The sequence below is a fragment of the Calypte anna genome, chromosome 2 (genome assembly GCF_003957555.1).
Source record: "Calypte anna isolate BGI_N300 chromosome 2, bCalAnn1_v1.p, whole genome shotgun sequence".
Classification (NCBI taxonomy): domain Eukaryota; kingdom Metazoa; phylum Chordata; class Aves; order Apodiformes; family Trochilidae; genus Calypte; species Calypte anna.
This window is the reverse complement of record NC_044245.1, coordinates 109,169,483-109,195,839: the sequence shown is the minus strand read 5'-3', so window position 1 is coordinate 109,195,839 and position 26,357 is coordinate 109,169,483. Positions and strand designations below refer to the sequence as shown.

The 26,357-nt window shown below is 39.3% G+C and overlaps 1 protein-coding gene across 1 annotated transcript in view; it reads right to left on the bottom strand.

Annotated features, from left to right (window-relative positions):
• Nucleotides 1-26,357, bottom strand: part of SPIDR (scaffold protein involved in DNA repair) — a 201,673-nt gene that overhangs the window by 98,019 nt on the left and 77,297 nt on the right. Inside the window, exon 8 of the mRNA XM_030445278.1 lies at nt 25,640-25,859. Within this exon, the coding sequence (XP_030301138.1) occupies nt 25,640-25,859 (220 nt within the window). The remainder of the gene's footprint in view (nt 1-25,639; nt 25,860-26,357) is intronic.

The window sequence follows — 26,357 nt, the reverse complement described above, 5'->3', positions numbered from 1 at the left end:
ATGAGGCAAAAACTAATTTGATGCTCACGTTGCCCCGGTTTGAAGTTGCTTCTCTAAGAACAAATATGACACAATGAAAAACTGCTAAAAGATTCACTGAGCTACGGAATGTCCTTCCTGGCTTACTTTGCACTTCGAAACGTAAGAGGAATGTCATGCATTTCTAAACTATGTCTGGGAGCGAAGCCTCAAGTATCATGAATAAAAACACTCAAGTTCTTCACTATACCAATAAAAATGCTACGTGACTTGAATACAAGCGCAAGCTCAGATGTTTCTAAATACAGACGGCATCCATCACATGAAGGAAGAACATTAATTACTGTATTTGACATCTTTCTTGGGAACTGCACCCCTCCTCACTGAACAGAACAAAGTCTCTGCCACACTAGAAGTTGCTGCATCTCTGTCCCCCCAAATGCAATGTGTATTCCCTATGGAAAGAGGAAAACAGGAAAAGGAAAAATTCATAAAACAGCCATTCATTCTGTATGGCACACCAATTGTTTTCTCAGCCTAGTTTTTATTACCTAAGCTTGCTGCAACCCTGTCTCCAGGCAATTATATATTGACGTATATATTGACAGCTCAGTTTTTCTCTCGTGTACAGTAAATGTTTGTAAAAATCTGCTACTTGCACCTTCTATTCAGATGAGCAAGCTGTAACAGTGTGCCAGAACATGCCCAAACCTGATGGGATCTGACTGACCCATCGCTCTGTCCTACTTAGATTTCCCAGCTCTAACCTGGCCCTGCAAAGGAACAAGGTAAAGGTCCACGTGAGCCTGTTTACTTCTGCATCTGAGCTGGACATTGGGGAGTCTGTAATTGCTGTGGTGTGTGCACTTTATTCATGTGTTACCTCTGTCCTATCACTTTCCAAAATTAAGCCTCAAAGAACCAGAAATTCTTTATTTACATTATTAGGGTAAAGGACCACAATCTTCCATTCTTTCTTCAAGGTGTCCACATTGTGGTAAGCTCTGAACCTGTTCCTCTATAAAAAGTTAGTGTTGGTGACTGGTTTCCCCACTTTCCATTCCAAGTATCTATTTGCTGTACCATCAATATATGGTATGGCACAACCTGTCAGCAATTTCTAGGGTTGCCATGTGAATGAAAGCTTACCTCTTTTCAATTAATAAACACCACCTGCAAGGGAACAACGTTAGTATTTTAGCATAGTTTTAGAGACTCCAGAAGAGAAAAGATGCAGTAGGACAAGGTCCAGAACTCTGTCAGCTGCAATAATGGCTACTCGGTCACTGTCACCAGACTGAGAAATGCCAGGTATTTAAAAGCTAAGCATCCAATTTTTTTGCCTTCTTCTTTTTATTAGTGTCAAAAAAGCAGCTTAGTGTCTGGGCTTTATCTGTTTATGACTCTGCATCTGTGTATATGTATGACAATAGGAATTCTCAGAGCAAGCCAAACTGAGAAAGATGGATTGGTCTGATGTCTGGTCATCCATGGGTGTGTCCACACCACTCCTGCAGTTCCAATCAGTAGTGTGCTTTTGAACTCAATCTCTCAGTCTTTCCTGTGCTTTGGTCTGCATTGTGAAGCAGCCTTCAAAATAGATTCTTTCTGGATGAAACTAAACCTGAACATGTGCTCCAACTGCTAAAAGGCATTTGGTCTACCATGTCCAGCCTGTCTTTAGTGAAACCCCACCATACATATTGCAGGACTGAATCTCCCACTCCAACACAGAGCTGCTCGTACCACATCATATTACTTACTAGCACAGACACGTCTGTCAAAACCATATTCCTGATTCTTGGCAAGTTTGTCTTGACACATGAGCACACATGAGCCTACCTGCATCATTTGATAGTTTCATTAGTTCAGAAGGGTGTTTTTCTGTGGAAAACCAAGAACACAGAAAGACAGACACATTTTCCCACTTACACAGTAGCACAGACATTTTGAAATGGACTCTGGAATCAGTGGCACAGAAAGAAAAACACCAAACTATGATGTTCATGGTAGCCAGCAGTGCTAGGCACACTGATTTTGGTATGCACTGAAGCTGCATGCTCCACAAGATGGTTGATATGAGTATGAATGAAGATCTTACCATGCTACAACCAACAATGTTGGCTCAAGTGTTCTTGACAGTTTCAAGTATATTCATTTTTATTTTTTGACATACTGATTATTGGGGCCACAACAGATGTGGAATCTTGAAGCAGACTGACATTGGACTCACTGCTACCTTAGAGAGGCAAACCTAGATTTAATTTAAGTTCTAAATTACAGTTTGTGATCCAGCTTCTAATTTTGATTGTACCATGGAATCATGATGATAAGCCAAAAAAAAAAAAAAAAAAGGAAAAAGATTGAAAATTAAAAACAAGACTTAAACCCAAGAGACCTGAAAAGATGACTGAGAGGCTTATTAGAAGATGAAGCTGGGAGAGCTGGACAAAAATAATGGTAAGTTATTTTTTTCTTAACCACCAGTTCCATCTTTTTTATTCTCAGTCTCTCTGGATTATTTATTGGTTAAAAAAAAATGTGACTGATTTCTATACACTGCTTCAAACTACTTATAAATCTGCATTCTTGAAATGTTTCATTTATATCTCCAGACACACACATGCATATGTCTACTGTGTGTATTCTTCAACATTTCTCCCAAAGTTTCCCTCTAATCTTCATTAAAACAATTGGGATTGGCTTAATTGCACTACTTAGGACACTGTAATTCTGACTATTAATTTCAAAAATATCTTATTTTTTACCTTGATAATTTTATCTTTACATATAAATCAATGTGTGACCCACCCTACCTAGAAAACAGTGAAGTAATACGCATTGCAGTTTTTTAACTGAGTTTTTCTGAACACCAGCAGAAACTACTCTGGACAAACAGAGCAAAAGACAATGAAAAGCTAATGTTATCATGTAAGTGATGATAATTGTAAAGCAGATGACTACTAGAGGTTTACCCTTATTCTGTCCTCTTCTGCTCTTTTGGGGCACCCACTATAACCTCAAAGAAACAGAGTGTCATGATGACCCTAAGTAAAGGTACAAGAAGGGTGTGGGAAATTCCTCAAGATCAAAAGTAAAAATTATTTAAGGCAAGGACAGGGTAAAAAAAGCAGTATGGCAACTGAAGCATAGACATGAATTGCTGAGATTTCACACAGCTACCAAGACTGTGCTGCAGCTAGCAGCAAAACATATCAAGTAGTGGAGAGATCAGAAAGCTATGCAAGAACAGGTAGCATGAGGAGACCAAGATATCTGAGAAGGCACAACCTTACACTGCCACAAGCAGAAAGCTCTTTGCAGGGCATGTCTGCATTAAAGACAGAAACCAGACTGTGAAGTATGGTATTACTAGACAGGACTCCTGGATTCTACTAGGGCAGATTCAATTACAAAAAGCTGGCCGTAAAATGAGTAGATGTTCTTACTACACTGATACATGTCGTACCAACATGTTTTGTGGAAAGCTGGACAGCATTCATGCATAACTTTTTTTAAAAAAAAGTTTGGGGACAGAATCTTCACAAAAGGGAACGTTCTGTGCCTCATCCAAACTAGAGAAGGGACAAGCAGCAGATTGCAGAAGGGGTTATCTGGAGTCAGGCAATCCAGTTGAGGCATGTCCACCCAGGTCAGATGATACATCCATCTAAAGGGGGCACAAGCAAGGCTATTAGTTCATGGCTCTTGGCCTGAATTTACTGACAGGTGGCTAGAAATAATGTAAGGCTTTTTTTATTTTTCCCAGTGTAGCAGTGGGTGCCAGGACACAACCAAAGAAAAGATGCTTATGCAACTCTTACAAGAGATGATGCAGCTGCTATAAAATCTTGGAGGAAACTGGCAGATCAGAGGACAGCTTTCTCTTGGAGATGGGTAGCTGGCAAGATTAGAGTCATCAGTAAAAGTGGATCTGATTGGGAAATTTTGTGATATGTATTGGGAAATTCGTGATTGTAGGTGCAGCCTACAAATCTCTGTCAGCTGAAATGATCAGCAGCTCATATGCAAGGACTGTATTTCCTCCAAAATTACTAAGACTGGGAGTTTTTCACATTGCACATCATGGAAACAGTGTTGTCCTACAAGTACCCTTTTTCTCTTTGTTGTTGTCAGATGAGTACACTGATAGAAAATACCAGTCACTCAGTTTGGAGTTTTTTTGTGTTCAGAACGTGCTGGTTTATGCCACAGGTTCAAAAATGATTGGCACTGTGGTTAGAAGTAGTCTGCAGATCATTCATTGTTATGTACTTCGCTAGTAAGATGTAAAAAGGCTACAAGCAGCTCTGTATGGAGAACTGTGAATGAAAAATAACTGATACAACACTTCAGAAATTAGAAGCAAGTTAAAAGATTTTTTACAAATATGTAGTATTTCATTTATAATACTCTATGGGACAGTGTACACATTGGAGATCATCCCAAAGTACTCAGTGTTTGTTCAACAGAAAAACAATATATTCACACACAATAATATGTTAAAAAATGTACTGAAGGTAAAAAAATAAAAAATTAAACATTGCCACTACAATCTAATAACCAAAATTACATTTTGAGAGTAAGTACAGCTAGAAATGACTCCTCCCTTGCTCTAGTTTATGGATAACATTAACAGAAAACAGTATAGGGCATATTTTGTTCAAAAAGAAAGAAGATGCACAGACAACTACTTGTGAAGTGACTGCTAAAAACAAGGAAGGATGAAACCCAAGCACCGAGCTTTTACAATGATCTTGTAATAGCAGCAATCAAATACCTGGCTACATTTCAGCTCCAACAACTGGAGCTGCAGTCCCACCCCAGCAAAAGTGAGAAATACATGCAAGCAGGTGCCAACTGAGTTTTAATCTCAAATATTTCAGTATCTCCTATCCCGAAGGACGTTCTGAACTGCAGTGGTGGTTAAAAGCCTTCCTACATGAACTCCTTAAGGCTCCTTTACAACAACCCATTTACAGGGGAAACAGAGAAGTGTCTGTATTTTAGCAAAACAACCTGTTTTCCAAGTTCTAAAAATAGGAAAAAAATTATTAAAAGTGTCTGTCATTTTGAAACCACTTGCAAGCATTTCATCCTAAGCAACACAGCCTTCCCCCCTACACACTCCCCCCCCACCCCCCCACCCCGTACTTCTTGCTAAAAATAAAACAGTACATTACAGCAACATTTTTTGCTGGCTTCAGCCAAGGACTTAAAACCTCCCCTCAGCCCAGCCGGGCTGTATGCTGTGAGTCAGCACTTCTCAGCATTTCTGGAAATTCCTCAGCAGAGCATCCACCCTGGAGCAGGAAGCAGCCTGTCCACTGCAGCCCGTACCAGGAAACAGGCAGGCGGGCACAGGCCTCACCTGAGCTGAGGACACAGCCCCAGAGAGCTTCACCCAAACTACCAAATGCTTCTCTCTTCTGCCAGCTTCTCATACCACATCCCCCCCTCCCCAGCCCGACAATAAACCGCTCCAGGAATGAGCTTGGCTGACTCCTTGGTCAGCAGGCAAACACAACTTCTTGCAGTGCCGATGAATAGGAACACAGAAGGTTAATATCCTTGGAGGAGGACACTGGCAAGGCTCTGGTGCAATTTCTGTCATATGGGCTCTCCCTGCCTGAATTCAGTGGCAGGGAGAGGCTCTATTGGCAATTTCTGTCCTATGGGCTCTCCCTGCCTGAATTCAGTGGCAGGGAGAGGCTCTGTAACACCCTGCCTGAGAAGTCTGGTTTCTTAAAAAATAGAGCCATGTCCTCACCAGGTAAAGAGTGGGGTCTCTTGGTGGGTACAGAAAAAGCAATTGCTTTCCCCTCTCAAGATGACAAAGAAGCCACATGCTTAGGGCACTGCCATGCCTGTGAGCTGAAGGGAGACATGACCACAGCTCCCTCTCTCCCTCCAGCAGCCCTTGCTTTACACAGATAAATCCTACAACCCGCACACAACAGAGCCCTGGGATGGGAGAAGGATGCTAGACCATCTGGGAGACACACCAAATCCGACTGCAGCTATGGTGTTGTCAGCTATTTCGTTGCCCTCACTGGGGAATGAACCAGAGGGACCCAGGGAAGGTCTAGGTGCTCAACACTCCCAGCTGTGCACAGCCAACAAGGTGGAGACACGGCGCTTGAAACTGAAATGCAACACGCACTCAGGTCTGTCTTCAGATATAAAGTGTAAGTTCTGTTGGTGATGAATGCAGTTCCTCCTACGTTACACCGAGCATCTCCTCTTGTTTTGCTTTGGACACACACTTTGACAGGGACTTTAAAGACAGAGTTAAAAGGAGTAGGAAGTAGTTTGTGAACAAGACTAATCGCATGTTCTGACCTCTCCAGCTTACATCATATGCGCTGTCCATCAACCACAAATCAAGAAGGAAACAATTTAAAGACATTAGTTTTCAGCACAAAATGTGTGTTAAAACTAACAGAAGAACATGAAAAAATTTACTGTTTTTCTGCTTGTTTTACTTCATAGATGTGGCTTTTTTTTTTTTTTTTTAATTAGCGTTTGTATAAAGAAATAAAGGAAACTGCCTAAAGTTGTGTACCAAAAAAAAAAAAAAAAATGTTTTTCTCAACTGTTTTTAAATACAGGGCAATGAGATTAAAGTGAGGCAGATAGCCAAATACCTCAGCCATCACAGTCATTAATAAACGCATTTAACATTCGTGCAGCTTTCGAATGCAGAACATCTGGTTTCAATTCCCAATCTGGCTTTTAATAAAAGTGCCTCCCCCACAATACTTTTATTATAAAGTGTTCTTTTCCTCCTCGCGCACTCTTCCTCCCCCCCCCCCACGTTTTTTTTTCTTTTTTCTTTTTTTTTTTTCCTTTTTTTTTGAGGGGTTTTTTTGGTGTGGTTTTTTTTTCTTGGTTTTTTTTTTTTTGGAAGCGGCTGTTCCTTCCTTCTTGCTGGAAGCCACCTGACCACTGCCAGGAAGAGGAATGCAAAACATTCCCAGGAGCAGCTCCTGACGTCAGGGCAGCAGCATTCCTCCTCCTCCTCCTCCCGCCGCCACCGGGAAGTCCAAGCCTGGACCCAGCACCGGGAGCTGCCGGCAGCTGCTCCCTGCCCTCCCTTCCCCTCCCCGAGCTCCTCGATGGGCAATCCAGAGGCAGCAATGGCAGCCACCGAGTTTTTGGTCCTGAAAAGACAGCATTTATTTAAGAGACTGCACGTTTCTTTACTGGTGTTTACTTGCTCCACAATTAGAGAGCTTAAATAAACCCAGGATGGGGCGATGGGTGCCCCAGCCACGCGTCCTTAACGTGGGCTCCAGAGACGCTTGCTGTACCCCTTCTTCCAAAACAGGAGTTCCTGCTTTGGATGAACTTGAGGTCCCGGGTAGGCTGAAATCAGCTCAGACACCGAGTTTTACAGCTCTCCCATTTTCCTTCTCGTTTCTCCACAGGAAGGCACCCGGCAGAGAGGTGCCAAGGAAAACAGTGACGCGCTGTCGCGGGGTGGTTTGTTTATTCACTTTTAAGGCATTCCCAAGGGATCCTGACGTGACAACGATACCTAGGCAGGCAGCCTTCAGCAAACACAGCTCTGCAGCATGAATCTTCTCAGTTTTTAAATCTTTTCGTACAATCTGCCTTCTAAGGCATAACAAAATTAGTCAGAGGGGTAAACTGCACGTTTTTCTTGATTTATCAGAACATGTCAACAATAAACGGCAGGATTTTATTCTACTCTTTGTTAGCTAAAATTGTGCGAGAGATTTTTCTTGGTTGAGTTGCAGTGAGTTTACACGTCTGTCTGTTTAGTCCAGTTAGTATGATATTTTTGAAACATACATTTTTTTAATTCTATGGAATGTCCTGCCTGGAAAAAACCCATCTTCTTTCTTCTATTGTAATAAACAACTGTATAAAAGACTGAAAAGATTAGCAAGAAAATAGTAGTTGTTACCAGATCCAGGATGAAGCTGAAGGAGAGTTCCCTGATTCTATGCCAACAAAACAGGAAGGTAGGTTAGTAAATATGAAAAAAAGAGAATATGAAAAAACCTTAATTTCTAGAGGACGTAAAGGATGAGTTCTTCAAGAAACATCTTCCATTTCTCTAGTCATGTAACAAAGGATTTAAAATATGTAATTTCATCACTCCAAAACCAACAAAACCAGAATGTGTGGATGTTAGCTTAATCATTATTTTCCAGGGAATACAAAGGAACTAAAAAAATGAATCCTGGGTAGGTAAAGAGTATGACTGCTAGTAGCAAAGTGTTCCCAGGTATCTTTTCCTCTCTATATATTTACATAATAAATAAAAGTTCTCAGTCTTGATTAACCACAATGAAAAAATAAAGATCTGGAAACACTAAGCTAGACAGTTGAATAATTGCCAATATTAACCATACTTAGTCAGCTATAGGCTGTTAGGGTTTTCTATCTGTTCTGCTGTAATCCTATGCATCAAGATCCATATGGCTCCAAAACCTGAAGGTCATGTGTCGATCTTAGTACCCAGCTTCTCACTCAGTTCATGGCAGTTCAAGAAACAAAAAATGCTTGTGCTTTCTCCTAGTGTAGAAACTTGTTACTAAAAGGCTAAACAAATATCTACCCTCTTACCAATCTTATCACGTCCACAACGTTTTTTTTGTTTTATGGAAACCTCTTTTCTGAAGAACCACATGGTAGGTAAATACATTGCTTTCTTGGTAAGACACCTGCAAATGTTGGTTACACCATCTGAACACATAGAAAACCCAAAGTCATCTTTTTTGTCCTCTTCTCCAGAGGTCTCTAATATTCAAATGATGTACCACAAACAGACAGGTATTGTTGGAAAATGTGATGAAAAGAAGACTCATTAATTTTATTTTATAAAACTTGATTGGAAACTTTGAAAAGCTCTACTCAGCTTTCTACAGCCGTGGCACCGCTTGCCTGCTAAAGAAAAAAAAGCTGATCTCTGTGTTTATATACACATACACACACAGATTTAAGTTCACTGTTGTCAACAGAAAGCCATCAGTATACCTTACTGTTAAAAGTTTTTTTCATGTTTTGCAATGAAAGAAAAGAAAAGGAAAGTTCAATAATTTTCTATCACTGAAAAGCAGAAGTAGCAGAATGCCTAAGAAAAATATTCCTAAAATATAAAATAACAATAGTGGCTCCATAGAACTTTTCTAAGCTAACAGGTTAAGAAAGTGAAGTATGTCCTCAGTACCTTCTAAAATTAAGCACAAGCTAAAGTGGCCTACAGCCACGGAAGAACACGATACATTTTTTGGTTCTTGACATTTTGCTGTATTTTCTAGGTTTTATACTACATACAGAGATAAGAATACACAGGATTTTTTCATCTATACATTAGGGATTGAAAAGTTCTTCCTTTTTTCTTCAGATTTTTTTTTTTAATACACTTCATCTTACCAAGATGTAAATACATGCATATCATATTAGGTCACTTCTGAAAAGCATACTTTAGAATTTCTGAAGGATGAGCACTTTAAAATGTTTGACTATTTAATCCCTAGTATTGAAGTCTGGATGAGCATTAGAACAAGCATAGCGTACACAAGTGATGAGAACCAGGGTGTGTACTCAGCTTCCCTGAAGCTTAAATTAATTCTCCTCTTCTGTGTTTTAGCTGCTTATTCATTCTTTTATTCTTTTATCACCAGGAATAACGCAGGGGTGCCAAAAACATGAATGAAGTCACAGAGAGAACTTCCTTCTGTGCATGGCACACAGAATGAAGCTTCAGGTGTGTGCCTCAAGAACCTGTGACTCACCAGCCTTGTACCAAGCACGTCCTGCCACTCAGTGCTGCCACTCAGTACAACTTTCTCTAGGCAAAATCTAGCAAGTGATTTGATCTCTATCCATTGATACCCCCAGGTGAAGTGGGCACGAGGTTGGAAAATCAGGCTCAGAAGACTGCGGATAGTTTAATGAAAAAAGTATTTCTCACCAAAAGAGTAAATTAGTAATATGTATTTCCTAGTAACTGGCAGAACCACAGGTTTACTTAACTTCTAGATGGAGAAGCATCTTTCTTTTGTTAAACTTACATTAAAGGGAGTGTTCATGAGTGACAGGGTTTAGAAAACAATGGGTGCAGAGAAAAAGAGATCAGAAAATTAAATCATACCCAGAGTTCAGTAAGAAAAATACATCTACAGTCTTCTGGTTACTTTGCCATACTTTTCTTGCTTACGCTGCCATTTGAGTGCGTAACTTTTTTCTCCAAGGCTAAAATTTCAATAGATCACAGTGTGTCCTGTAGCACCTGAAATACTTTTACCTGCAAAGGTTCAAAAGCAGGGAAAAATAAAACCCACCTTTACTTCATAGGTTCATTTTCCCATCTGGTAATCAAAACAGCCCAGACAGGATCTGCTCATGATGCACAGACCTATTTACACAGGGCTAAGAGCAGAGCCCCCTGAGAATGACACTCCCCCAAGGTTTTGGAAGGCTATCCTGGGAAAGGGTGGCAACTTCTTCACATGTCCTCACTTACAGCCTACACAAACTCTGTTTTGAAGCGTGTCCATAATTTTTTTAATGTACACTCCTTCCTCTTTCCTCTTGCTTTTTTCTTTTAATGCTTTGTTTTCTGCTGCTGTCTGGACCTGGCAGTGGAAGTGCTGAACAACAGGAGCGGGTCCAGCCCTGTTGCTGACTCAGAACAAAGTGCCTGTGATCATCAGATTTCGCTGCTGCATTCCAAATTTTGGTACCCCCAAAAATTCAGATACTTATCTAAAGCAAACTTCCAGAGGGTGAACTATCCCTAGCACTAAGGTACTTTGAGGGCTGATACACACTTGAGCAAGAGCCCATCAGCATGCAGGAGACAGCACGCCAACTGCACTTAAAGCAATACCTACATACAGACCTTCAACTCAGTCTGACTGTGTAAATTTCCTAGGTAATTGCTTTAGTATTCATATTTATAATAATAATAATTAAAAAAAGACGTAGATCTAAGGTCAAATTGTTTAGCTGTTCCATTAAAACCTTTGGTTTAGGCATGTGGACTTCAGAAAACTTCTTTTGTAATATAAACCAGAACCATCTGTACATAAATTTTGGAACTTATTTTGATGTTAAGTTTATTAATTATGTTGTTACTAAGCTGCTTACTGTTTCAGGCTCTTAATAACTATGAGGGCTTGTTAGCAATACTCCAAAATCTCAGTGAAGTCTCTTCTTTCCCTTTGCTTTGGAAAGAGAATTGTAAACTCTAAATGTGTTTATTTCCACATTTTATATTTGCAAATAGCATGCACTTCCTTTAATGTGAAAATTTTACTGTTGTTTTTTTAAAAAGCTTTTGCCTCAATTTATTCAGCTTTACTGCTTGAGCAGCCGTATTATTACTATGACAAAAGTATGAGACTGCATTACTTAGCAGTGTTTAAAGAAAGAAAAGTTCCACGATGAAGTATTTATTCAGATTCACTTACAGCAATAAGAAGACTGATACTGCAACCACTACAAAAAGAAGCAATTACAAAAGTTAAGGTGGTAATAACCCAACTTAAATTATTTCCTCTTTGAAGTTGGAGATTATTTGTTTTCCAGTTTCAGTTTTGCAAAGGAACAGTCTCCCACACAGCTCACCAAAACAGATTTCTCAAAAGAAAGCTTTTGCTGGCTTGTCATTTGATTCAGAGAGACAGAACATAGCAGACTCTGCCAGACAAACTGCTTAAAATCCCAGCTGGTTTCTGAAGGTCCATCTTTACTCTTTCATAATACTTAAGAGCCATTATCCAGGGTTCCCAGATCACTGCTGGACCATTTGCACAATACAGTGAAGAGAGGTGGTAGGCAAAGCATCCATACAGCAACAAATTTTGCTACGCAGTAAACAAGCTTTGTTTAACAGAGACCAAAGCAGGAAAAGCTTTCAGTATATACCTCATGCAGTAAGGAGCATCCCCAAGAAATACACCAGCCAGGAAGGAGACAAACACACGATTGTACAGATCGATGATTTAAACTCCTAGAAATTGTATGGCATTAGGCACCTAAATTCTGCCTCCCTTTCTTATGAGAAACAAGTAACTAGATAAGAAGTCTAACAAAAAACTGTCATCCCTGTTTCAAAGAAAGTTAAGTCAGAGGGTGGGGGATTACAAGGTAATGTCATCCTATTTTCTCTCTGCTTACCATAAAGTACATAAAGAATTGGTGTTCTTTGCCTCATTTGACCTTCTGAGTGGATGAAATCCATTACATCTTGTAAGAGAGATTTGATAAAGTACACAGAGTGAGAGGTGAATCCAGTAATTAAATATGATGAAAGGGTTCTTAATAATTTAAAATCAATGATGGATTTACCACAGCAGAATCAAGAGACAAGAGTCAAGAGGAAAAGAATGGGGTAACATAAACCAAGGACTTGGGTACTTTGCCTCAGGGGTGGAAAATTACCATTAGACAGAATGAAATATTAAAAATCACAAAAGTCTTAGAGAGGATCATTTGAAGTAGCTAAAAAGAGTTACCTGAAATACAAAGAGAAAAATATCCCCAGCAAACCCACTAACAGGTTGGTTAGGCTTTCAACAGGTTAAAAGCCTGTCATAGCCAGGGGGTAGCTCTTACCAAAACACATAGAAGAAAGTTCTCAGTTTCTACCCTGGCAAGATCACTTCAAAGTAAAGTTAGAAACATCTCTGGGGAAGAGGCAGAAAATTACAGTGGGTTTCAGAAACATTTACAAATATTTTGAAGAAATGAAACTTAGGTCAACTAAGAGATCAGTTTCACTCTCTGTCTGGAGGATGGTTGGTCAGTACAAACTGGCAGTGACAACGGGTATGGAGAAGTCTTTAAAAGCATTAAATTAAACGGCACAGGGCAGCGAATGTCTTAGCACATCCCTACGTTCACAACGGGTGATGCATGGAGCTATCAAAAGCTGTTTGAAAGTAATCATGCTCCAACCTGAACAAATCCCCCTTCTGCAGACTCTTACTTCCCGGACACAAAACTGATGCCAACAAAGGTTGTGAACAAGTAAGCGGCGGAGGTTCTGCCGGGAGACTTCTTGCCTCCTGAACCCCCGATGTACCTGGGCTGCCGGTGACAACATGGCCACCTCCTGCTGCCCCAGGGCAGGGCAGGGCAGGGCATGGAAAGGGAAGGCAGGGAAGGGAAGGGCAGGGCAGGGCAGGGCGCAGGGCAGGGCAGAGGCCACTGCCGTTGGCGACAAGCCTCAGGGCCCGTCGAGGGTACCAGCAGCCGAGGGACCCGGCCGCCCTCTGCCTCCCCGCCAGTCACTATGGAAACGCAATTTAGGAAAGTGTTTTCCCACCGCTGTGCTGTGTGAAATGATCTTTCTTGGCAGGGATGCCTCAAAGAGAAATCTATGGTTTGATGTAACACTCACAGAGCTACCTGAAACCCCCCCACCCTGTAAGCTTCAGCCCCGGCCCCTGCCCAGTGCCAGGGTGGTGCAGTTGGGCCTTTGGTGTCACCCCAAGACCATACTATCATAGAATCATAGAAATGGCTGGGTTGGAAGGGACCTCAGAGACCATTGAGTCCAACCCTTGAACCACTATCGCTGCAGTTACCAGACCATGGCACTGAGTGCCACATCCAGTCTCTTTTTAAATATCTCCAGGGAAGGAGAATCCACTACTTCCCTGGGCAGCCCATTCCAATGCTTGATCACCCTCTCTGTAAAGAAATTCCTTCTAATATCTAACCTAAACTTCCCCTAGCACAACTTAAGACCGTGCCCTCTTGTTGAAAGTTGTCTGGCAAAAGAGACCAACCCCCACCCGGCTACACCCTCCTTTCAGGGAGTTGTAGAGAGTGATGAGGTCTCCACTGAGCCTCCTCTTCTCCAGGCTGAACAGCCCCAGCTCCCTCAGCCCCTCCTCATAGGGTCTGTGCTCGAGTCCCTTCACCAGCTTGGTTGCCCTCCTTTGGACCTGCTCCAGGACCTCAATATCCTTCCTGAACTGGGGGGCCCAGAACTGGACACAGTACTCGAGGTGTATAAACCATACTGCTCAGCAACTCTGACTTACAATACTGTATTTTCAAAGCAAAGTATTTCATTGACTCAGTGTACAGCACAGTCCCAAGAACAAGTGGTCTGCTACAGCTGAGGGAAAACACGATCAGCACACAGAAGGGAAATGCAAAATATCATTCTTCACCACCTAGTAAAATAAAGATAGTACTGAATGCTTTGTCAGTGTGACTGCTCGTGTCACTTCCAAAGAAGTTTCAGAAGCTGAGGAAAGCCAAAGCAGAAGGTAAGGGGAAGAGTATTGCTCTCTCGACTTGGAGTACTCCTCTCCAGACTTGAGGACCTCTCCTTCCTGACTCCAGCCCGATCACATTTGATTACAGTCATGCCCAGTTTCAGTCAAGAGCATTAACAAACCACCCATGCTACTCTGGCTTCTGAGGTGCCATAATGTAGTATTTACACGTCAATACATACATTTTATATATATTTTTAATATCTGATGTGGTGATACCATAAAGCAGGATTTTGTCTTGCCAGCTTACAGGGAGTATTTTCCCCAAAACTGTCCACAATACATGTCTATTTAATAAAGCAGCGGCATTATGATAACACTTAAATAAACAAACTACAACTAGGAGTAAATTTAATAATATTAACACATTTCATCCACTGTCTGGATGGACATAACCAAAGTACATCAACACAGCTGATAATGCAGGATAGGAAATTACTTTGAAGAAAAGCTTCAAAAAATTAACACTGCAACCAAGTAATACCAATATTAATTTTGAAAACGAGTGTAGAGAGTTTAATCTAAATAAACATAAGAGGTCTTTACATGTAAGATTACAATTATTTCTAAATATCAGACCTGGTCCACAAAGGCAATCTTCAATGTGTCAGATTTCCTAAGAACAAGATTCATGACCGCAGGTAAGGATGCAGAACAGTTAATAACTGGAAGAGACAGGAAGATAATACGTGGTCATATAGTCTAATCTAAAAAATAAACAGATATAGAAGTTGTTGTTTTTTGAGGGGCTTTTTTTTTTTCTTTTTTGTGAAAAGGTATCACTTATATTTCTGTTGTGCAAATAATCTTTCCCCCTTATTCTTGCTTCTAAGTTGATCTGGTGCTAAGGGCAATTTCAGGGTAACCAGTAAATGGGATTCCATTCCCTTCTGAGTGGAGTCCTCAAAAATCAGGAATTTACAGCCATAGCTGAAGTGACCAAGAACCAAAAGCAATTCTCAAGGCTTAGGTGGACTGTTCTAGAAGTTGATAATGTGGTATGTTGATGTTTGTTTTTTAAACTGGGTTTGGTTTTGAGTGTAGCTAGCAAGTAGCTCCTTGCTATATAGCAAGACTAGAAAATGAACTTCTAGAGTCAAGTATCTCCCAGCCAAACTAAACAACCACCTCATGCACAACTTTGCAAACTGCAAGCTATGAGTGTCAGCCAAAGGAGGCTGCAAAAAGACAAAGAAAATATTTTTGTGGGAGAGATGCAAGATAAGAAATATTTCGGAAGATAATAAACAACTATCCTGTTCTATGTAAAATTTTCAAATAATTTGAAGAACAATTATGGTATACATATACAGTAAATCTGGGCTCCTTTAAGCTTACAAGCCCTGTAAGGTCCAGCAACAGCCCATATCAATAAAATTAATCTCTTCCTCAATCTGTACATTCCCAATGCATAAAACAGTACCAGCCCTATTAAATTAATATTTATGACAAGCTCAGGGAACCAGGAGACAAGCAGTACTTGCTAAGGCATGAATGCAATGTACAAATCTCACACAGCTGCATTGCCTACATTTCTTAAAAATGAACCTCAGCCCAGAGGAGTGATTTGTTTCCGGGAAACACAAAAGGCAGGCGTGCTGTGCCATGCTGGGAAGACAAATGAAAACACAAACACAATGCAGTTTATGGTTTTATACTGCATTTAAAGCATTCTCAAGTTCAGTGTCTTCAGTGTGCTGTAGCATGCAGCATTCTAGTTGATATTCTGCCAGTTTTTTTCCAAGTACTTACGTAATGATCTACCACATCTATCCCAACAATACTTCAGAGAAGGCAAAGGGGGTGCTTCTTCACACCCTCAGTTTATATTACAAGGTATTAGCTGAAGATGCTGACAGACTTGGGTTTGCACTACCAGATGTGCTGTGAACAGCAGCAAGGTGGACAGTGCAGTCCTCTCTATTCTGTCACCAAGGACCACAGAGACTGACTGTGGACAATGATTCCCAGGAAGACAACACAAAGCTCATCGTCATGTTCTGCTTTACAACAAAGCAGAACATGCATCACTTAGTAAAAAAATAAAAATCCAAGGCTTAAGAAAGGGGAACGTAAAGAACCATCAAACCCACAAACATCCACGGATAGGTACACTAGGCTGCTTTTATCATGGAAAGAGACAAAATATACCATTTCAGGACTTTAAAGAGGTTAAAGAGAGGAGAGAAAAAAACTCCCAAAACAGAACCAAAAAATCACACACAAAAAAAAGATCCTTCCCACATACTGTCAACTATGATTTTTTTTGAGCCACATCAGTGATTTGGCTTTCAAACCATAAAATGAATCCTCAAAGGTAAAATTAATGTTTGTACAACACTTCTAATGTCACGGATACAGTTCTGATGCTTCTGCTGGGAGAAACTTGTTCTGCCAGAAGGCCGTACTGGGACAGTAACAAGAGAAATACTTTTTCAGGATATCTCAGGAAGCTGTCAAAGGAGCCTGCCACTCAGGGAGAATTAATACATTGTGATCTGCATGGTTAATGTTGACTCAGAAGATTGGTAGGAAAAGAAGCCTTATCAAACACACAAAAGGCTGCACTGAATGTTTCACAGCTGAACTGCTTTATGTACTGAAGTATGTTCTTGCTGTCAAAAATACATAAAACCACGGGCAATTCTTTCCATGAGCTTTTACTGAAAGGAAAGCAATCAGCCTGGTAGAAGTAATAGCAAAATTCATTCTCCCCTTTCCTGCCCCCCCCAGGATAGCAGAGATGTTTTAAATACAACATTTTGGGCAGCAACGCTCCAAATGTTTTAAATATTTGAAACCAACATTCTGCTTTTGAAATACTTGGAGGTTTAATTACTGTTTCTGCTAGGAGTACAGTGACTAACTTATGTTTAACACCACTTAAATAGTTCAGTCAGGAGGTGGAGTTTGAGAAAGTACAGCTTCATGTTGAAGGGAATCACCAGACATGACCATTTGGTAAATTCACACTTTACCTACCTCTTTGCCTACATAAAAATGTGTAAGAACACAACTGTGTTTAGCATGAAAACCTTCTGTGCTGTAAAATATCCAGCATATTCAGAGCTCAACATAACTGCATACAGAACTTTATGCAAAAGTCTTACCTGACTACACACCTACCATTAGAGTAGCAGATCACACTTGCTAAAGAGAATGGCACTTAACTTTAAAATTGTTTCTCCACAATGAGCTATGAAAGACATTGTATTTCACATAGTGAAAAGTGCTGGACAGCAATTCAAAAATAAGAAATCATAATTTTTGAAAATGTAATTATATTAAAAAAATACTGGCTGATTACTGATAATCTTAAACATTTAAATAAACCTATTCATATGGTCAAAACTTGCTCTTTAGTGGTTAAATACTGCAGGAATTTTGGCATGTAGCCTTTTTACAAATTAAGTATTGTTTTACACATCCCAAATGTGTTAGTCATAAATATTAGCAGATGAATACAAATCACAATTTTTAATAACCCTGCAGTAATTCTGAACTGGTTCATCTGAACTTATTTAGCTTGTTTTTCCTTCATGACTGGATAAAGCAGACTGCAGGATTTTATTCAGTGCCAGGTCTTGGCTCCATCAGTTGCTTATTAAACAAGATCTGGAATTCAGCACTGGATTGAATGCACATGGGAACTCATGTGAAGCTGCTCGTATATCATTGATAGCTCTGTTGCTAACACAGAGTTTATCCAGGACTGTACATTTTTCATTGACTTGAACAAAGCTGTTCACCATCTTCTGTTTTTGACGTCAGTGGACAACTACCCACTAACAGTATCTGTCACTGCAAAATGCTTGGAATTTCCTCACTTATAAAAGCTGGAAGGTTTCAAGTACACAGAGCTTTCATAAAAAAAAAAAAAAAGAAAAAAAAAGAAAAGAAAAATACACATTATTAGATTTTTCACGATGAGAATACTTTGTGATTATTAGGATAGGAGTTTTTTTGTTGACTGCATGGAATAGATGCTTAAAAAGATATTTTTCCTTTTCTGTTCCTAAAAAACATGGACTCAAATGTATGCTAATTCTTGAACTCATAAGCACCACAGTCAGGTGTTTAAGATTCTTCCCAGTTAACAGGACACTACAATCATTTCAGTTGGATCAATATTGGATGGCATCACAAAAAATGGCAAAACCCACCCCCAGCCACCCACCCATTCCCCAGCAAAACCAGGCTATGGACATTCACTGTTCCTTTTTCTATACTTCCTTTACTCTTACATATGAAATGGCCCATACTGAAGAAAGTCAACAACTGGCTGCACATATCCACTTCAGACATCCACCTGGACAGAGAGACATCCTCCTCCCCTGCTGGAGGTTTTTGTGCCAACAACAGCGCATTTCAACCTTGGTCTAAAAAACAAGCTGCTGCTTTGCAAACACACCACTCACTTCTGACCCCTCTGATTTGGCTGAAAGCAGGCAAACATATCAACAAGACCTAGCACTTCATTGGTACAGCACAGTGGAAAGTCCCCTTCTTCAGCTTGTCAAGATACCATCAGCTGTTAGCCCAGAAACAGTCATGTTAAAAAAAAACAGTTTTAACCTTCTATAGAACTCTGGATTTACTATCTTGAGGGAAACCCATGATTCCCAAATGTGTTTCCATTCTTTTCTCCGTGGAAAACCCCTTTCATAGAAAACACGTCTTCGTTTTTCAGGGTTCTAATATTTTATATATGACATTCATGTATTACATCTATCTGTGTCAGGGTTATAAAATAAACAAGTCTATCTCACTGTAAAAGTGTGATCAAGTTACTATGTTTATTAGACATAGCCCATATGCAAAATACCCAGTATCTGTTGCTTCAGGTGGTTGTGACAAATCACACAAATGGTATAAATGATTTGTTTGGCTCTTGGAATCAATGCTCTGTTATTCTGTGTTTTTCCATTATGTCATCCACCTATGAAAGAATATTATTATTCACTGACTTGATTACCAATATATACTCTTATTTTGATTTTCTATATGGAAGGTGAACAAATACAAATAATACCAATGGTTTAATTCGAGAGACATAAAATAGGATATACCTGAGCAGCTCTACAAATACAGATTTCTCCCTTTATATGAAGGGATGGACAAAAAAATCAGATTTATTTTAAAAAATAGAATCTGATCTGTCAAAGTGGATAAAAGCAACATGAAATATTGAAGAAATTATACTAAAAGCTTGTTAGAGACAACTTCCAGTTGTTCACAAGAAGTATTTTTATTCCTATTCTCAAAATACAGCTCATCTTTTTTGAAGTGATTGCACTAGGAAAGCTATATCCTAAAAAACCCAACGACTAACACAACTCTTGCAAGAAACCTGCAGTTGGTTCAGCTTTTTCTGAAAAGGAACTTAAATTTTCACAACTGCATGATCTCTGAGAAACAATTCCAAGTAGATGATATGATCTGATCTTTGGCTCTAAAGCCATTCCATATGTACTTTAGAAATAGTGCCCACACTGGCTTTACAGCCCTGAAGTTTTGTAGAATTTTATCTTCTGTGTGAGCCTCCTACTTCTTATCAGGATTCTCCCACTCTGCTATTGTAACATCTTCAAAGAAAGAATGTAAAGAAAGAGCTAACATCTTTCCGACAGGAGGGATCTAAGTGGTTATCTTTCTTCTCTTTTCCATCCACTTGAATATTTATATGTATGTGCATATATATATATATATATATATATTTATAAATGCTTAGATGTCATCAAAGGAAGATTGTGAATTTAGATGACTTTTGTCCAGCTGATCAATCAAGGATTCAGAGAAGCTGCCTCGCTGCATAGAGAAACTAAATTAATGCAAAAGATGTTCTGTAAGTGTCTTTAATTCATATTTGCGTTTTACATTTACAGAATGGGAAAATTTTAAAGGATATAGATGCTTTTCTTCTTACAAAGCAGAAGTAGGTCATTACTGAGTGAAGGCCAGCACTCTACTTTCACATGATCATTTTTGTGATAAGAAGTATTCTGTAACCATGTTCTTAAACGCTTCCCTTGACTGGTAAGAGAGCAGTGATAAAAAAATCTCTATCAAATGGAAGGCAAACCCTCTTTAACACCAGTCACACTAGTTCAAAACACCTATTTCATGTTAGCTCCCTGTGCTGGTGTTGCTGTTTCTCACCAAGATTATGTAAGACCACGCAATGTAAGACACCATATTAAGAAATACAACACAAAAATCACAGTAACGTATGCAGTTATAAATCCTGTTGTTGTGCCAATAAAACAGCCTAGGGCATATGCAGGATAATTCTGAAGTAAAAGAATATTTAAGTCCACAAAGCTAGATTACTTCCCATATATAAACTTGTTCAGAGCTTGCTTGCATATTTCTACAGTAACTTCCATCACTGGCCCACCCTGAAGGACCTGAGGTGCAAGGTTTCTTCACTGTTCATCAGCTGATATGGAGCAATGGGGTGTATGAACATCTAAACAGTTAATAATGCAAACTCTTCTAAACTTCTTTCATTGAGGAGCACCCAAATCTAATATAATGTGTGCAGAAATTATAAGTCCACGTTAAACACTTTCACCAGGAACTGGAACACTTTCAAAGCTGACTAATTATGATTCCCCGTGGTTTCATAGGTTAAGAGAAACTGAAGAACAACTTTGAAATTGCTTGTTGATGATGCAGGGTGTCATCAACATGTGGATATAAGTGTCTTATATACTTACATATTGAGTTCCTAAAATAAACTCTCTTTTTTTGTTGTTGTTGCTTTTTTGTTTTTTCTTTAAGTTTTTTGTTTGGTTTTGTTTGTTAGCTCATTTGTTTGTTCTGGTTTTGTCTTGTTGGGGTTTTTTTTCCAATTTCTATTTATTTTTTTAAAAAAAGCACAAAGAGGCTGCATACAGAGGATAGCAGCTATCCAGCCAAGGATATTGTCTTCTGCAGTGCACAACAGCCAGTATTTACAGACAATGGAAGAACAGGACACAAAATGGTTCTGGTCCTTTCCCACCATCCTAGCCCTCCAGTTTTGAATCTCCTGAACCAGAGGTTTCATGCCAGAGCATCATATTCAGTAGATATGAATGGATCTCTGGACTTGTCTAAATCAAATGTGATATGTGGTTATATTGCTATTGCAAATAACTGTATCAATATCAACATACTTCTAGTAGCCTAACTTCAGAAATACATTAATTATGTTTAAAAGTTGTTAAATTTAATGTAAAATATATTTATATTGTAATCTGCACCATTTTTCTTCAGGTTAATTTATCTTGAATATTCAATGGTAAGCATGTGTACAAGCAGGAGGCAGAAATATCTGAAGAAAACTATCCTCAAGCTCTGCTGCCAGCAGAAAAAAGAATTCTGAAGTCTCTAAAAATGGCAACTCTTACCACTTTCTATTAGGTCTGGTATATTATTTCTGTCACTTTTACAATTAAGCAAACAAGAAAACTCCAGGATGAAGCCATCAAATTGCCACCAGTGGAACCCAGAAACTTTTGTTGCCATTCCCTCACCTCTCTGCGGTATCAAGCAGTCTTCACGTTTCTCTGGATATGTATTTCTCCAAAGTGAATAAAGACTTAGTAATCAACTTAATTACACTCAACAACGAACTTCTGCTTTTCCAGCTTTAAAAACAATTAACTATGCAGATTCAGTGTGTAAAAATTATAAGGTGTTCGCTGTGTAAAAATTTTAAGGTGTTCACTTAAAATCTTATTCCAAGAAATTGCTCAGGTACTGCAAAGACAACCAAAGACAAGCCTACACAGGCAGGGGCAGGCAGGGCTGAGTTCTTTTGCCTGTTGTGTTCCCAACTGGCCAGACACATACCAGTTCCAGCCCAAAACATGCAACTGTTTTCATGTGATGTGTCCAAGTTAATAGGCTTTTAGGTACAACAGTGCAATAACACTTCTAAATAGCCTCAAGACCAGAGCAGGCTCCCATCAGACAGCTCAGAGGCCAGGCAGCTGAGCTCCTTCCTCCACTGGAGACACTGGTTTGAAAATGGTAATCAGGCTCTTAGTGTTGCTCTCCCCATAGCAAGTAATAATTCTCACATGAAATCCCTCCCATTCAAGTCTAAAAATATGTACCTTACGACATGAGATCTGAAGAAACCCATATCCAGTTACAAAGAAATCAGTGCTCAGTCATGCAAATTCTTACTCTGACACAAAAGGTCCTCTTAAAGTCAGTAGGACCACTCTCATGAGCAATGTCCAGGCTGGTAAGATTACTACAAGAGTTGTTTCCTGTCCATATTTTAATTTTTAAATTAAACTGAAATAGCTTGTATTCTAGTGCTGAAATATAATGGGAATCTGTATGGAAGGAAATACCAACAAATATATACCAACAAATCATAGAATCATAGAATCTGCCGAGTTGGAAGGGACCCATCAGGATAATCAAGTCCAAATCCTGTCCCTGTGTAGGGCATCCCAAAAATCACACCATGTGCCTGAGAGAGTCCATCTCTAGATCTCTAAACACTGCTTCCCAAAGTATGTGTGCCAGAGACATTTACATACCAAGCCATGCAATGAGTTCACAACACATACACCTACAAAAGCAAAGTCCAGTTTTACACAGGCTCCAAAATCATGCATTCAAATTTTGCTCACAAATAATCACAGATGGAAGCCACCAGCCTGTGTGTCTGCATCTTACCTACTCACTCAGCTGGCTGGTCAGAAAGCAAAAAGCAAAATTAGAACATAATTCTGAGGTGTTATTTTACAGATACCAGAAAATTCTACTTTCAGGATGTTAGTTTACAGCAGCAGAAGCACTCATTATAAATCACTCCATCTCATCCCATTCTTCCCTATCATACAAGTATGTATCTCAAAATACAGGATGATGACACCCAGTGTGCTGTGTGTCCCAAATACATGCAGACCATTCAAGGACTCTCCTCTTGCACCTACTTCTTTTTTTTGTTCCTTTTGCTTCTAACTGGTGACACCAATAAGATAGTAAATGTGCTCATTTCACCATGTCAGGGTATTTTAGTTGATTCCTCTTTACACGAGTGACACATTTGAATCCACAGGAAAGCATTTTAACACAAACAGCATTTGTTTTTAATGAAAGAACAAACTCATTGCTGATTAACAGACACTATGTTTCAGCAATCAGAGCTCTCAAATAAGAGTTTAATAGAATAGAAGCTTGGTAATGTGATAGAGGAAGAAATTTTCATTAAGTGTACAAGCCCAATTTCCAACTAATGTAAAGTAAAAGTGACAAATAATAATCTAAAACAAAAACATCTCTCATCCCCCTCCCTTCCTGTCTCTTGTAGGTTTAGTTTAATAGTATCCAGCCCAACTTCTGGTTGAGAAAACAAAGAGACTACTGACATTAAGGTAATTCCAAAATTATAGAAGATAGGACTAGATATGAGATATGCAGTTTTGCCAGTATTGACCAATGTCTTTATAAAGTGCCTTGAGAGCCACATAGGTAAAGAGAGCAACTCAACACACATAGCCCCTGCTCAAAGGTCCTGATTTTATGAAATAACCTTTTCTTACTAAAACAAAAGGCAAAAGCAAATAAAGTGATATTTCTACAAAGATAGGTAACTATGAAGGTTTCTCAACAGCTCTCAGTTTACATATATATAAGGATGAATTTTATACCCAGAACACCATACAATTTAAACAAATGAGAACACTACAACAACAGCACAGTTAGAGATATGTGTAGTCTGGAAAGGATCGTACCGGTGTAGTGTAAAATCTCCTCAGAGCAGACATGGAGCAAGCTGCAGCATACTTAGGACTTATGCATAGTAAGCATACTGACAGTAATTGTTCAGGAAAAGAAAAAAGGAGGAAAAAAAAAAAGCTGAAGTATACCCTAACTAAAACAGTTTTGCTGGTCCAAAATATTTGTGTAGGCTAAGGTCTATACAGAATGATACAGTAGCTTCAATGCAATGGCTCATGGTTTAAAAACAAAACAAACCACGAAACAAACACACAAAAAACACAAACAAACAAACAAACAAACAAACCCCAACCCAAACCAAACAAATGGGAGAAATAGAACTAAGATGGAAGTTTGTAGGAGAGACAAATGAGGAAAAAAACTGGAGGAAATGAAAAGCAAATGTAAACTACAAAAAGAAGCTTATTGAAGGAAACAGTAAACAAGAGCAAACATCATTACCTTAGGGCTGAGAGGAAGAAAAAAAAAAAAGGCAATTCCTTATTTCAAATCAGACCAGGACTGATTATTCAACTGTATTTCCCTTAGCTACTGATCTGCTTACATCTAAACTATCAATAGTTGTATCTGTAGCCCTAATAGGCCACAGGTTTAGTATCTTCCCTTTTTTTTTAATCACCTCCAAAAAGAGTTAAGCAACACTTTAGAAGCAAAAGATCACAAACTGGGTAACCCAGAAAAGATTTACAGCTATCAATGAAGATAAAAACCAGATATGGAGCTTTGCAAAACAAGATTTTGCTAAAGGATATGGTCATCTACTAGAGGATGGTTCAACTGCAGCTGGAGGTTAAAACTCAGGTAATGAATGCTGAAATACATGCAAGGAAAAATATTTTCTCTTTTATAATATGAGTGGAAAAGAGTAAAAAAAGAAGTAATCTTCTCACTTCAAAGTTCTATTAAATTTTTATGTAGAGCAGACCTTCCAACCTGCAGCCACCAACAGCCACCTTGCTTTACTAGAAATCTCATCACTTTATGCTACCTCTTAAAACCAGGAAAGTAATCAATTCAGAAAAAATGATAAACGTAGAGCAAGCATTTTGAAGAATTCCACCAGAAAGGGCTGCACTAAAGTGGGTTTGAGAAACCAAAGATAGTGACAGCAGCAGCAATGTGGAACTACCAAAAAGGTGTTTAGCAGTTCCTTAAAAATACTGTGAATCTCTCATTTCTAGGTTTTTTCCCCCCCTCCATTTTTCAGCTGCTTGTTGTTTTTACTGCATGCTATACAGTTAGTACAGACTTTTCCACTGAAACATTATACCCTTGCTCACAGCAACAGATGAGCATTCCTGAACTACTTTGCTACCAGAAAGTATGCACTTTATTGGCCTTAACATTGATAAGACATTGCTCAGGCCTTCCTATCACTCCAAACATGAAAATATTAAGCGAAAACAAAACTGAAGCCCTGAGCAACACTTGAGGCATTATGATATACATTTTGTTATCTTAGCTATCTTCAAGGTATCTGTCAAAGTCTCTCCAGCTGTCAGAGACAGATGACCACAAGAGACCCCTGCTCCCCCTATACCCCCCAAGGTCTTTCCAACAACAATGCAGACAGAATTCTGGCAATGCCACCTTGTTTTGCAGTGCTACAGCAAGTGTGACCAGTTCTCCCTACTCACCATGGAGGATAGATATGGATGACATCCTGTGGCCTGCTCTTCAGGTGAGCTGCTGTCTCTCTTGCAAAAAGGACTTTGAGTATTGGTTCCTTTTCCCTGATGACAGCATCCTCAGATGAAAGTGTAGCAGGAGACTGTTCCAGCTGCTGGCAGATGGCAACTTGTATTGTACATTCCTCAAACATTTCTAAGATCTTCACAATTAAGACACCCGATTTATCTGGAAAATAAATTAAAATTAAGACTAAAAATGGAAAGTTTGGATGAGGAGAACAAAATTCTGGCACTCTGATGATGTGCATCCCTCTACTCTCTGCAGACCTGACTGTGAAAGATTCACATATGAGTGGAATACATTGCCCCACCAAAGTACTTACGTTAAAGTTTCTTGGTAGCTTTTATTCTCATTATAGATACCATTAACTGGGGATACAAAAGCATACCTGTACTTTTCCCAAACACCAATGAAATCACAAACTCAAGAAGCCCTCTCCAACCACCTCTAAACTTTTCCTCTTACAAATCATTCCCTTTGTTCTGTCTTCTTTTATTACATACTGCACCAAATACATTTATTTTTAAAAAGAATAATTACACTGAGTTAGAAGTGAAGCTGTGTTTGTCCTCCATGACCTTTCACAAAGCAACAGTTTTTAGAGACCAAGTTAGAAAAGTATCTGTTAGGTACAAAACATCTCTAAGCTGATGGCTCACACTT